The following is a 14,403-nucleotide window of genomic DNA, read 5'->3' as shown; positions in this document are numbered from 1 at the left end:
ATGTTCTCCCCGTGAATGCGTGGGTTCCCTCCGGGTACTCCGGCTTCCTCCCACTTCCAAAGACATGCACCTGGGGATAGGTTGATTGGCAACACTAAATTGGCCCTAGTGTGTGAATGTGAGTGTGAATGTTGTCTGTCTATCTGTGTTGGCCCTGCGATGAGGTGGCGACTTGTCCAGGGTGTACCCCGCCTTCCGCCCGACTGTAGCTGAGATAGGCGCCAGCGCCCCCGCGACCCCAAAAGGGAATAAGCGGTAGAAAATGGATGGATGGATACACACATAAAATGTAAAATTGCATGTAAAATATGTCTCGCACTGTTTACTCTCACCTTTTTACTCAAATTGTTGTCCATTTTTTAATAAAAGTATACACTTTTGCATATTAATGCATGTGCTTGACTGAAAAAAGCACTAATATAAAATATCTAATCCATAAATGTAGAAGCATATCGAAAAGATTGTTACACCAACAACAATGTCACACATGTTATATGTGCTGATGTTGTTAGAAAGTCAAAATTAAAGTCTTGACAGTTTATTTCAAATCGTGCAGTTTCATTTGCTGCTGCTGTTCTCACCAATACACTTGTGTTTCTCACACTGGTACTTATAAGAGAATCTTTCAAAACACACACTGCAACTCAACGCTTTCTCTCCTGGGTGTCTTCTCATGTGTCTTATAAGGTTTGATTGGTCACAAAAACTTCTGCTGCAGATTGAACAGGAAAATGATTTTTCACCAGTGTGTGTTCTCTTGTGTACATTCAAATGATGACTTTGTGTAAAACCTTTACCACAGATTGAACAGGAAAAAGGTTTTTCACCAGTGTGTGTTCTCATGTGCACTTTCAAATGTTGACTTTGTACAAAATATTTACTACAGATTGAACAGGAATGTGATTTTTCACCAGTGTGTGTTCTTTTGTGTCTTGTCAAATTCCGACTTTCTGCAAAACCTTTACCACATATTGAACAGATGAAAGGTGTTTCTCCAGTGTGTATTCTCATGTGTCTTTTCAAGTTTTGACGTTGTCGAAAACCTTCGTTGCATACTGAGCAGATAAAAGGTTTTTCTCCAGTGTGTGTTCTCATGTGTACTTTGAGATGACAATGATACTTAAAAGTTTTGTCACAGTGAGAACATGTGAAGTGAGTGTTGTCAGTGTGACATGTCTTATCATCTTTAGAGTCTTCATCATCAGTGTCAGGAGAGTGTGATGTTGTGTCCTCACTATCTGATAGTGGAGCTAAGAGCTTGTCTGCTTGTGATCCTCCACAGAGGTCTCCATCAGCTTCTGTTGTCATGTGTTGTGTTGAGCTGCTGCTTGGAGGCTCCGCCTCTCTCTTCTCCTCACTTTCACCTTTGACCTCATCATCTTCACTCTTCACAGGGACACCAGTCACTGGGAACTCCTCCAGTCCTTCTATATGCTCTCCCTCCTGACTGATACTGTGTTCCACCTCCTCTTCTTTAATGTTCAAAGTCTGTGGCGCCTCCTCTTCCTTTTTAAAGTGGGGGGTCAGTGGTTCCTTCTTGTTCCATTTAATGTTGGAGGTCAGTGGGTCCTTCACTTTCTTTATAAAGTGTGGGGTCTCTGGCACCTCCTCTTCGGCTTTAAAGTGGGGGGTGAGTGGGTCTTTGTTTTCCTCTTTCAAGTAAGAGGGCTGTGGTTCCTCCTTCACCATCCTGAAGTTCCACTCCTCTTGCTCAGAGAGAAGATGTTCCTCACAGACGTCTGCAAGACACATTACAATGACTTTTATTAGAAATAAACAGGACTTTTCCTAATGTGTTTTTTTCAACTCTGAAGTGGCACGCAAGAAAAAGGCTGAGCCCACACAAACCCTCATGGTAGCACAAGACATTCTTCTATCTTACCTGGGCGGGCGCACACACACACGCACGCACGCACGCACACACACACACACCTAACATAGCACCCTCTCCATTTTTTAAGAGTTTCAACAATGAAGAGGCGTTGTATAGTTCACATATATGATCTTGAGAAATGAAGTATATTAGATATATAGAGATGACATAGACACATCTTTCATATATTTTCTTTTTCAACCCATATTCGATTGAATGCACTACAAAGACAAAATTTTTGATGTTCGAACTCATAAACTTTGTTTTTTTTTTTGCAAATAATAATTAACTTAGAATTTCATGGCTGCAACACGTGCCAAAGTAGTTGGGAAAGGGCATGTTCACCACTGTGTTGCATCACCTTTTCTTTTAACAACACTCAATAAACGTTTGGGAACTGAGGAAACTAATTGTTGAAGCTCTGAAAGTGGCATTCTTTCCCATTTATGTTTTATGTATTTATTATAGTATTTTACGCTTCATAATGCGCCACACATTTTCGATGGGAGACATGTCTGGACTGCAGGTGGGCCAGGAAAGTACCCGCACTCTCTTACTATGAAGCCATGCTGTTGTAACACGTGGCTTGGCATTGTCTTGCTGAAATAAGCAGGGGCGTCCATGATAACGTTGCTTGGATGACAACATTTGTTGCTCCAAAACCTGTATGCACCATTCAACATTAATCGTGCCTTTACATATGTGTAAGTTACCCATGCCTTGGGCACTAATACACCCCCATACCATCACAGATGCTGGCTTTGGAACTTTGCGCCTATAACAATCCGGATGGTTATTTTCCTCTTTGTTCCAGAGGACACCACGTCAACAGTTTCCAAATATAATTTGAAATGTGGACTCGTCAGACCACAGAACACTTTTCCACTTTGCATCAGTCCATCTTAGATGAGCTCGGGCCCAGCGAAGCCGGCGGAGTTCCTGGGTGTTGTTGATAAATGGCTTTCGCTTTGCATAGTAGAGTTTTAACTTGCACTTACAGATGTAGCGACCAACTGTAGTTACTGACAGTGGATTTCCGAAGTGTTCCTGAGCCTATGTGGTGATAACCTTTACACACTGATGTCGGTTTTTGATGCAGTACCGCCTGAGTGGTCAAAGGTTCGTAATATCATCGCTTAAGTGCAGTGATTTCTCCAGCTTCTCTGAACCTTTTGATGATTTTACGGACCGTAGATGGTCAAAATCCCTAAATTCCTTGCAATAGCTCGTTGAGAAATGATGTTCTAAAACTGTTCGACAATTTGCTTACAAATTGGTGACCCTCGCTCCATCCTTGTTTTTAAATTACTTAGCATTTCATGGAAACTGCTTTTATACCCAATCATGGCACCCACTTGTTCCCAATTAGCCTGCACACCTGTGGGATGTTCCAAATAAGTGTTTGATGAGCATTCCCCAACTTTAGCAGTATTTATTGCCACCTTTCCCAACTTCTTTGTCACGTGTTGCTGGCATCAAATTTGAAAGTTAATGATCTTTGTAGCATATTCAACTGAATATGGGTTGAAAATTATTTGCAAATCTTTGTATTCTGTTTATATTTACATCTAACACAATTTTCCAACTCATATGGAAACGGGGTTTGTACATAGTCATCTTTAATGGATTGATTGGTCAAATCATACTGTCAGTGACCTACTGATCATTTTGATTGATGGGTTTTTGGCTATTTGACAGAGAGTGGGTCCTATATTCTCTTATGGCCTCCAACTATGGAACAACCTGCCAGAGAGCCCCAGGACTGCAGAGACTGTTGATATTTTTTAAAGGGGCTAAGGACACACCTTTTTAATAAGGCTTTTTATTCATCATGATTTTTTATTATTCATTGTGTTGTTTTCAATCTTAATTTTTAATATCACTTCCATTAATCGCTCAATGTGATGCTTTTATCAACTTATTATTGTATTATTTTTATTTTATTTTTTTGCATTCACTTTGTCATATGCGTCATACAATTTTTTGAGATTAAGGCATTAAATTTGATTTTGTGTTTACAAAAACTTGTGTTCACTTCCTGTTCTCAAATTATTCACGATAAACTCCATAAGTAATAACATTAAAAATGAATAAATAATAATGAGGGAAGTAAGTTTTATTTCATATGGTGATATAAATAAGTGTGTCTAGAAAATGAATGGATGGATGAAGTAAATTTATCATGGTTCTTCTTCTTTATACTTTGTAAACACTTAAGTTTGAAGAGTTTCTTGAAGGGGATCATATTAATTAGTACATTGTTTGATTTATTTGCTTAATCCATTCCATCATTTAATTCCACATACTGATATACTGAATAGAATAAAAAGTACTTCATTGATCCCTGGGGGAAATTCAGCAGGTCATAAGTGTTGTACGTGCCTACAAATGTTTTAAATTACATTTTTCTCTAAGATTATATTTCTCCTTTTGTTGAGAAACACATTTCTATCTTGTGTAGCAGATTGTAGTTTGCTATGTGCATCATTTTAGCTGTTTGCAAATTCACTATGTCGTGGAATTTCAGTATTTTCGATTCAATTAATAAAGGGTTTGAATGTTCTCTAACTCCAACATGATGTATTATTCTAACTGATCTGTTTTGTTACACGGTTAATGAATGACGTGTACTTTTGTACTTATTTCCCCACAATTCTGCACAATAACTCAGATATGGTAACACTGGCAAGCAGTAGATGATATGAAGTGATTTTTGGTCTAGAACATGTTTTGCTTTATTCATTATTTCCGTGTTTCTCGCCACTTTATGTTGTATAGTTTTTATATGAGATTTCCAGTTAATTTTTTCATCATTAAACCTAAAAATGTGGATACATTTACGCTTTCAATTTATATTCCATTTATTTGTATTTGTGTTTGACTTTCAATAAAAACCACCACAGTTGAAATATTAGCTGTGTATCCATATTGGTTCTCAGTGATTATTCTCTGTTTGTTTATGAACTCTTTAATCTGTTAATGAACAGTTTTTTCAATGATTATAGAACATTGCAGAAGCAAAGAAACAGGTCTATAATTTGTAAATTGGTGTTTTTCTCCTTCCATCCATTGTCTACCGCTTGTCCCTTTTGGGGTCGCGGGGGGTGCTGGAGCCTATCTCAGCTGCATTCGGGCGGTAGGCGGGGTACACCCTGGACAAGTCGCCACTTCATCGCAGGTAGGTAAAGTTCCCAAGGACACAACGGCAGTGACTCGGATGGCGGAAACGGGGATTGAACCTGGAACCCTCAGGTTGCTGGCACGGCCGCTCTAACACCCGAGCTATACCGCCCCAAGGGAGGAAGCTGGAGTCCCTATTCTTATAAATTGGTGCAACTTTCTATATTCATTTCATTTGGAAATTTGCCTCTTTGAGATAATAGGTTACAGATATACATTAATGGTCCTCGGATCACTTAAATAACCATTTTAGCGTTTCCATATCAAATCCATTACTATCGATTGAAGTCTTAGATTTGAATATTTTCGCAATTTTACTAATTTCATCCTTTGTCACATTATCGAGTAACATTGAGTTGGGATTTTTATCTAAGGTGTCGTTATAGTCCTCAGTTGAAACTGGGTCTAGAATCATTTCCTCCAATTTTGGTCCAATGTTTACAAAATAATTATTGAAACTTTCAACTACTTCTTTCATGTTGTCATTATTTTTTGTTTCCATCTGAGAAGTATTGAAGTAATCCCTCTCAGTGCCATTTTTAATAAAGCTATTGAGCATGCCTCTCGTTGCTCTCAAATTGTTTTTGTTTCTGTCTAATAATTGACTGTAATCTTATTTTCTAAATGTTCTCAGTATGCTCGTTAGCTTGTTTTGATAATCTTTGTACTTATTTTCTGCCTCTGTAGTTATTTGTGTTATACATTTTCTATATAATGTATTCTCATTACAAGCATTTTTTAGTCTTTTTGTCATCCATTATAGATTGTCCTCAATCTGCCTTCTACTGAGTAGATTCCATGGAAAATGTTTGTCATAAAGTATTATGAACGTGTTGAAGAAATGTTCTTATGATTCAACATAATTTCCATTGAACATTTCTGCTTTTCTTGCTCATTTTTAAAGCAATCATCCTCTTCTCTGTGCCGAGTCTTCGAAATATATTTTTGTCTTCCATGTTTTTCTTCTTGTGGAAAACTGGCAGATGATGACTAACGTCGGTTATAAGTAGACCACTTGTAGTGTTGATATCAAAATCATTGGTAAAAATATGATCAATAAGCGTGGCACAGTGTCCTGTGATTCTGCTTGGCTTTGTGATTTTAAGACATAAACTGATGCTGTACTTTGTATCAATGAAGTCATCAATGGACTGTTGTTTGTTAGGGTTCATTAAGTCAATATTAGTCACCACATAAGAACATTATTTTTTTACCATTGTCCATGTAATTTGCCTTTATCCAATCTTCAAATGTTTCTATCCTGCCTTCCTTAAGCACACTTGTACACGAAGGCAGTAAGTTCAACACCTTCCGCTCATCGAAACTCTGAACACCAGGTTGACTGATGGAGGCCAGGTTTATTGACAATTGAAAGGGTGAAACTGTAGTACACAAACATTGTACATGTAAATGCCTGAATTAAATGAACTTAATAATGTCATATCACAGACCACAGACTATCAAGTATTCCATTTGAATTAAATCTAAGTTTAACTTTGTCACACTTTACTGTATGTATTGTTATAATTATTAAATACAAGTGACAAATGAGCATTCTGCTGTTTACCGGTAAATTGTCTTAAGTAACAGTACAATAAACGTCCACTAGTTAGAGGCAGATGACAACAAATGAAAGTTAGCTGACGTGAACAAGTGATGAAATCAGATATCGTCTAACATCGATAAACACACACATTTCACAGCTAAGTATGATTCATTGTGTACTATAAACATTAAAGATAGGTACATACCAACGATGCCACGAACAGCATAAGGTGTAATAGTTGTTTGCTGAGAAACACGAGGAGTGAAGTGGAGTTGTGCGCACCAGTTTGAAATGTTTCCGGAGTCTAAACACGTGACCTACCTACGCGTTTCTTATAGGTACAGCTCGCTTAGCAGAACCAATTGAAATGACTTAGCAATAAACATACACTAAATAGAGTAATCTTAATAACTGGGGCAGAACAGTTTCTATACTTGACTTAGCTGATCTATACAAACAATTGATCAATATGTTTTTGCTTTTTTCCTGACATACTTCAATGGTTGTACATTATACAAATCACAAAACCAGTGAAGTTGTCACCTTGTGTAAATGGTAAATTAAAAAAAAGAATACAATGATTTGCAAATCTTTTTCAACCTATATTCAATTGAATAGACTGCAAAGACAAAATACTTAACATTTGAACTGGAAAAATTATTTTTTTAAATATTAGCTCGTTTTAAATTTGATGCCTGCAAAATGTTACGTAAAAGCTGGCACACGTGGCAAAAAAGACTGAGAAAGTTGAGGAATGCTCATCAAACACTTATTTGGAACATCCCACAGGTGAACAGGCTAATTGGGAACAGATGGGTGCCATTGTTGGGTATAAAAGCAGCTTCCATGAAATGTTCAGTCATTCACAAACAAGGATGGGGCGACGGTCACCACTTTGTGAAAAAATGTGTGAGCAAATTGTCGAACAGTTTAAGAACAACATTTCTCAAAAAGCTGTTGCAAGGAAATTAGGGATTTCAAAATCTGCGGTCCGTAATATCAAAAGGTTCAGAGAATCTGGCAAAATCACTGCACAAAAGCGAGGATATTACAGGCCTCCAATCCATCAGGCGGTACTGCATCAAAAAGCAACATCAGTGTGTAAAAGGTATCACCACATGGGCTCAGGATCACTTCAGGAACACTGTCAGTAACTACAGTTGGTCGCTACATCTGTAAGTGAAAGTCAAAATTCTACTATGCAGAGCCAAAGCCATTTAACAACAACACCCAGAAACTCCGGCGGCTTTGCTGGGCCCGAGCTCATCTGGGATTGACTGATGCAAAGTGGAAAAATGTTTTGTGGTCAGACGAGTCCACATTTCAAATTGTTTTTGGAAACTGTGGACGTCGTGTCCTCCGGACCAAAGAGGAAAAGAACCATCCAGATTGTTCTAGGTGCAAAGTTCAGAAGCCAGCATCTTTGATGGTATGGAGGTGTGTTAGTACCCAATATATGGGTAACTTACACATCTGTGAAGGCACCAGTAATGCTGAAAGGTACATACAGGTTTTGGAGCAACAAATGTTGCCATCCAAGCAACGCTATGATGGACGCCCCTGTTGATTTCAGCAAGACGATTAAAGTTAAAAACAGCCACCTGAACCCTGGACCCTCAGATTAGAAGTCTAAAGCTCTGCTGACTGAGCTACCTAGGCTCTTTTCAATTCTGTTTTGCCCAACATCTGACAGAGTAACCATATTGGCAAGCTCAGATGAAAGTGAAATAATTAGGATGTTCAAGTTGGGAACTGTCAAGCTCAAGCTTGCCAATTGCTTAAACAAAAACCTCATTAATGACAGTTAAGCCACTCATCAGCAAAGAAGGTTTTCACCAAAAAAGAAGTTCCTCTCCCGAAGTTGCCAACTCTTAGCTGGATTTAACTTGGAATCTTCCCAGAATTTTGCAAGAAACATTTTGCTGAATTTTTTTAGAGACCCTGAAATGCTTGGACATGGAGCGTAAGACATTCTTTTTGAGCTCCCGGGATTCAAGTACCTGTTCTGCTGACCAATACTAGGCTCCACGATCCCCATGGAAAGGTCTCCTTCCAGTCCTGAAAAGTCACCACCAGGTTAGACCTTGGTTCCATTTGAAAAAGTGATCCCAAGTGGGCTTTGTAATGCTGAAACAGCTCTGTTGGGAGAGCATAACACTGAAGGTCCCTGGTTGGACCTAGGGTTTCAGTACAGCTCGGTGTTCTTTTTAACCAGTGTTTTTACTAATAAGCCTCATGTGGCTCTTACACTAGGCAGTATGGTGGAAGAGGGGTTATTGTGTCTGCCTCACAATACGAAGGTCCTGAGTAGTCCTGGGTTCGATCCCGCGCTCGGAATCTTTCTGTGTGGAGTTTGTATGTTCTCCCCGTGACTGCATGGGTTGCTGATGCTGACATCCTTAGGTCGCTGGTTCAGCTCGAAGGATTTTTTCTCTTATTTTTATGTAACGTCATTTAAAAAAGAATGATCATATTGTCCGACATCCTACCTTTATTGGTTCGATGAGACATAAACACATGCACCTGGGGATAGGTTGATTGGCAACACTAAATGGTCCCTAGTGTGTGAATATGAGTGTGAATGTTGTCTGACTATCAGTGTTGGCCCTGCGATGAGGTGGCGACTTGTCCAGGATGTACCCCGCCTTGCGCCCGATTGTAGCTGAGTTAGGCACCAGCACCCCCCCGCGACCCCAAAAAGAAAAAGCGGTAGAAAATAGATGGATGGATGGGTCTGGTAATGTATGGATGGAGACAGAAATTTCCCCACAACATTAGGTATTAGCACACTGAATGAGATTCTCTTACATGATGTCGTTCAAACAGAATGTGGCTTGAACAAATCATTTAACATTAGACATCAGGAGAGCAAAGCCATTATCAATCAGAGTATGTTGCTACAGCCGTGATCGTATAGTGGTTAGTACTCTGTGTTGTGGCCACAGCAACCCCGTTCGAATCCGAGTCACGGCATTTGACCTTTTCTTCAAAACTGCCTTTTTTTTATGATGATTTTTGAAAAATAAGTATTTTGTTCCCTATGGTAAGTAGTTGAACAAGATGTGAAACCAGCCAGGTACTCAAAATATCTATTATGTGTCATTACAGTATTGGCTTTGATGCATGATTTAATATGACTGATGTGTGCTTTGTGCTGTTAGTTTATCCCTTGGTAAAATTGCATTATAAGCTCAGTCAATCGATCAACAGTTTATTGTCTTTGTTTTAAACAACATTAATCTGCCAAATGTTTGCAATTATCATAACATTCTTGGTAGTAAAACATTCTTCAGAAGCATTTCGCTTCATATTTTAGGGACCCTAATATGCTCAGTCATGGAGCATAAGACAGTCTTTTTGAGCTTCCGGGATTCAAGTACCTGTTCTGCTGACCAATACTAGGCTCTGAGATCCCCATGGAAAGGCCTCCTTCCAGCCCTTAAAAGGCACCAACAGGGCAGACTTAGGTTACATTTAAAAAAGTGAACCCAAAAAGAATTGGTATGGCTGGAATATCTCAGTTGGGAGAGTGTCAGACTTAGGGTTGGGTATTGAGTATCGAGTATCGATTGGAACCGGGACTAACTTTCCGATTCTCCCGGAATCGTTCAAAAGTTTAAATGTTGATTCCTAGTTTCGATACCCAGTCCGCCGACCAGAAAAAAATAATAAGTCCGCCGACCTGGAAGAAGAAGCCGCTGAACACCAACGAAGAAGCGCCCACCGCCGGAAGTGTTAGCATAGCCGAGCCTATGTAGCCGAGCGAGTCAGTCAAGCATGGATAGCGGGCGTCGACGGTCGAAAGTGTGGCTTTATTTTACAAAAAAAAAATGAAATATCGGCGAAATGTAACACGTGCGACAGGACTGTTTCATGCTTAGGAGGGTGTACGTCGAACATGATGAAGCACCTCCGAGTTCATGGAGTACAAATAAATGCGTGTCCTGTCAACAAAAGACTTATCCTTTGCTGTCAGATCTCGCTTTCTCCTATTTATGCGTTCAAGCTTCTTCCACAACCAGCGAATGTGTATTTTCCACAGCAGGAGACACTATCTGTCCAGAAAGCTCACGCATCCTGCCTGAAAATCACGTGTGAACTCTTCCAGGCTTATTCTTTTCTTCAATGCTGGTGAAAATGGACTCCAGTGATTTTATTTTGTAACTCTATTTCTTAGAGTTAGACAAGGACTGTCTGATTTTATACTGTACCTGCCGCTAATCTGGACTGGGTTTTGCAAGTTGTTTCTTATTGTTTATTTGCTTTTCTGCACCAGGTTAGCCCACCAGTGGGAGCACAGTAACATGTTCAAGTACCTGCAGCATCATACACTTGTGTGTGTAAATGTGTTTTCATGAGGTTTTCAAAAATAAAGCTCTCTTGATGAAAGTGTACCCCTGTGAAAATGTATTCATAATGTATAATATTTATATTCAAGTTCATAGATTTGATATTTATATTCTAGTTGAAAACAGCCCCTGTGAGGAATTTATAGTAAAGTTCATAAAAAGTTAATAGAATTAAAATTGATGGAGAATGTCAGGAATCGGAATCGAAACAAAGAATCGGAATTGGAATCATTCCAATTCAAATGATACCCAACTCTAGTCAGACTGAAGATCTGAAGGTCCCTGGTATGACCCAGGATTTCAGCACAACCCTGTGTTCTTCTTAACCATTTGTTTTTACTAAGAAGCTTTCTATGGCTCTTACAATACAAAAATGGTCTCCCTGCAGTCTGGGTCTCATGATTTAGAATCATCCCTCAGAACTACTGGCATGGCTTGTCAGCCATGTGATTGCCCTTAACTTTGTTCTGGACCTTTCCCTTTACTTCCAGATTCATACAGCTGGTAAGGTTCCTATTTTGTGTCAACCTCAAGACACAAGACATTATTTTGATTCTTTATTGTTTGTCTGAACATACTTCCAAATAACCCACATCACACATCATGAACAAAAATAACAAAAATACATCATACATGACCAACCGATTTACAGGTTTGTCGAACAGGTCGGCCAGGCCTGCTGATTAGGGCACCTATAGTTGCAAGGATAAGGCTTTTCCCGAGGCGGGCCCTCCGGAATTTGATAGTTCTGTACCTGCGCCCTGATGGTAGTGGGATGACGTATTGGTGTAGTGGGTGAGTGATATCCTGGACTATTGTGTTTGCCAGTCGAACGATGGACCTGTGGTTTAGATCTGAGATTTTAGGTGTGGGTAGGCCGATGATTTTAGCTGCTATGTTTGTAATGCGTGAGTTTGGTCCGGTTGGTTACAGAAAGCATAGTGAAAAAACATGTGGAACAGTACAGAAGCATGGGTTGAACAATGTTTTGGTACAGTAATAACAGGAGGTGAGATGCAACGTATAGTACGGGATGGGAGTTCAGATACTGGAGGAGGAGATGCAGCAGGCAGGCCACAGCATCCTCTGTACCCCTCCTGGCCTTGTAAGCAAATTGGAGGGGGTCCAGGTGTGGGGTGACAACTGGAAGGATGATGTAGAGCAGCAGTTTCTCCAGGCACTTCATAATTATGGATGTGAGGGCTATGGGGCGGTAATGGTTGAGTTCTGTGGGTCTGAATTTATTCGGTACTGGGATGATGGTTGCAGTTTGCCACAGTGCGTTGTTGCAGTCTGGTAGCATTGACAGAAGAGAGAGTGTAGGATAGGGGAGAGCTCCATGGCACAGTCCCTGATCACCTTGGCTGGAATGCCATCAGGCCCTGGTGCCTTGCCTGGCTTGCAGCGGCTCAGCTGTTGCCATACTTCCTCCTCTGTGAAGGGGGCCTGTTCCTCGGGGTCTGGTGGTGGGAGGGCTCTCAGCAGGTCCTGGCACTCTGGTGAGAAGTCCAAATGATCAAAATGGGTAAAGAATGTGTTCAGGTCTTTAGAGAGGGTTTCTGGGTCACTGACGGTGCATGATGTTTTTGGTCCGCATCCTGTCAGGGTTTTCACCTTCTGAAAGGCCTGCTTGGTGTTCATGCTGCTGAATTCGGTTTCCAGTTTGTTTTTGTACACCAGTTTTGCTCTAAGTACCTCGTTTTTTAAATTCTTATTTGTTGCCTTGAGGCTGGCCCAGTCCTGTTGCCTGAAGGATTTATGTTTTTCCCTCAGGCTCTGTTTTATTTGTGGGGTAATCCATGGTTTGGAGTTGGGATCGATATTTAATGTTTTGGTTGGTTTTGTGAAGCTGATGCATAATTTGATGTAGTCTGTAATGACAGAGATTCTGCCATTCAGACTACCATCAAAAATGGCCCGGTCAGTACAAGCTAGGGAGCCTTGGTGTTGAGTGGTGGCGTCCTCCGTCCACTGGGGGCACTGCTGCAGTGTTGTTTGTGGCGCTTTAGTTCCCGTTACGGACGTAAACAGAAGATGTTGCGGTCAGGAGCGCCGAGTGGAAAGTGTGAACGGGCATGGAAGTGTATGAGTCGAATGACCATCTTCCGTTCTGTACAGTTTATTACATATGCTCCTCTCATTTGCTGTACTTCTGTTTCCTAATGAGACAGCCCCCATAAACTGCTGTGTGATTCCCCCCCCAGTTACAACACTTGATCTGTTCATGACTTCCACATTGTCCATATTCATCAATCAATCAATCAATGTTTACTTATATAGCCCTAAATCACTAGTGTCTCAAAGGGCTGCACAAACCACTACGACATCCTCGGTAGGCCCACATAAGGGCAAGGAAAACTCACACCCATGCTCCCCTCCACACCTTCCACATCTCATCTTAGCATGACACACACTACTATGTGCCCAGAGTGTTGGCACTTGAAACAAGGTACTGGGGGTGGGACGTAAGGTCTAACGTAGAAACTTAAAAACCCTGTGATGATTCTTACCGGGATGACTTCGTCAAACTGCACTAGCGCAGATTCATTCTCCATCTTTTCTCCATTTTTAAATGCCATCATTCTCTTCTTCATTGTGACAGTTCCATCTTTTAGTTCTCTTTTCAAATCTTCTAAATTGTCACCTCATGGGATTCCTGTCACGACTCCTCTAGTCCCCTTTCATTCTCCCACTTTGATTATTTCCTTTAGTATCTTATTGCACAGCTTTTGCAATCACATTGCTTTGTTCTTTTTCTCTCGATTGTTACATTTAATCCAAAGACTTCCATCCTTTAGCACTTTGGCCATCTCCACCTCTCCAACGTCCTTCTTTAACCCCTTAACCAGTGTCATCAAACTAATATCCTTCATGTCTTGATGTGACTTAAATTTTTATATAATCTTGCAATTATCAACCATAATATTTTTCCCTCTTTTCTACTCTTTTAGCGCCCGATTTTCCTTAATGACCTCCTCTCTCCCTTCTAGTCCTATTCATGTCCATACCTTCCTCATACATCCCCTCCTTATCCCCTTCCATCTCTTTTTTTTTTACCAGCAACCAGAAATCCATAGCTGGATAATGGAGAGGTTTTGTGAAATAAAAAATTAAAAACAATCGCGTATAACCAAAAATAAAAAAATAACTAAATCTCCTCTGTTCTGTACATCATTGTCCAAGTGACATTATATCGTCATCTTCCTCTTTATGCCATTTCCTCAAGGTGACAGAAAAACATGATACAACCTGCCTTTCATGTGATTCTACCATGTTGGCAAAATACTAACACACAATATATTTACATATATAACACATAAAACATGGAAATAAAAGTGAACAGTACCCATCCCTACCAGCAAGTGTTGTTGTACTGGAAACTTATTTACAAACAAAACTTCATTACGCACAATACTTCACTATGGAATTGTTGTTATATTAAAATAAAAAACAAA

The 14,403-nt window shown here is 40.1% G+C and overlaps 1 protein-coding gene across 1 annotated transcript; it reads right to left on the bottom strand.

Moving 5' to 3' along the window:
• Positions 1-464: 464 nt before the first annotated feature.
• LOC133544928 (zinc finger protein 514-like) lies at positions 465-12,589 on the bottom strand. Its single transcript, XM_061890170.1, has 4 exons — positions 12,295-12,589; positions 11,979-12,241; positions 6,805-6,844; positions 465-1,739 (listed from the first exon to the last, which is right to left on the bottom strand). Exons 1-4 carry the CDS (start codon positions 12,587-12,589, stop codon positions 559-561), a joined length of 1,779 nt encoding a protein of 592 aa, XP_061746154.1. The 3' UTR covers positions 465-558.
• Positions 12,590-14,403: the final 1,814 nt, after the last annotated feature.

Source organism: Nerophis ophidion, linkage group LG28 (genome assembly GCF_033978795.1).
Source record: "Nerophis ophidion isolate RoL-2023_Sa linkage group LG28, RoL_Noph_v1.0, whole genome shotgun sequence".
NCBI classification, from domain to species: domain Eukaryota; kingdom Metazoa; phylum Chordata; class Actinopteri; order Syngnathiformes; family Syngnathidae; genus Nerophis; species Nerophis ophidion.
This window is presented reverse-complemented; position numbering and strand designations above follow the sequence as displayed.

What these genes read in the sequence shown, in the direction of transcription:
- LOC133544928 (XM_061890170.1), bottom strand. Translation starts at nt 12,589, where the DNA reads ATGAACACCAAGCAGGCCTTTCAGAAGGTGAAAACCCTGACAGGATGC. An exon ending in AGCCAAGGTGATCAGGGACT is followed by an intron (nt 12,242 to 12,294) that starts GTGCCATGGAGC and finishes CAATGCTACCAG; the next exon opens with ACTGCAACAACGCACTGTGG. An exon ending in TGCTGTTCGTGGCATCGTTG is followed by an intron (nt 1,740 to 6,804) that starts GTATGTACCTAT and finishes TGTGTCTTGCAG; the next exon opens with ACGTCTGTGAGGAACATCTT.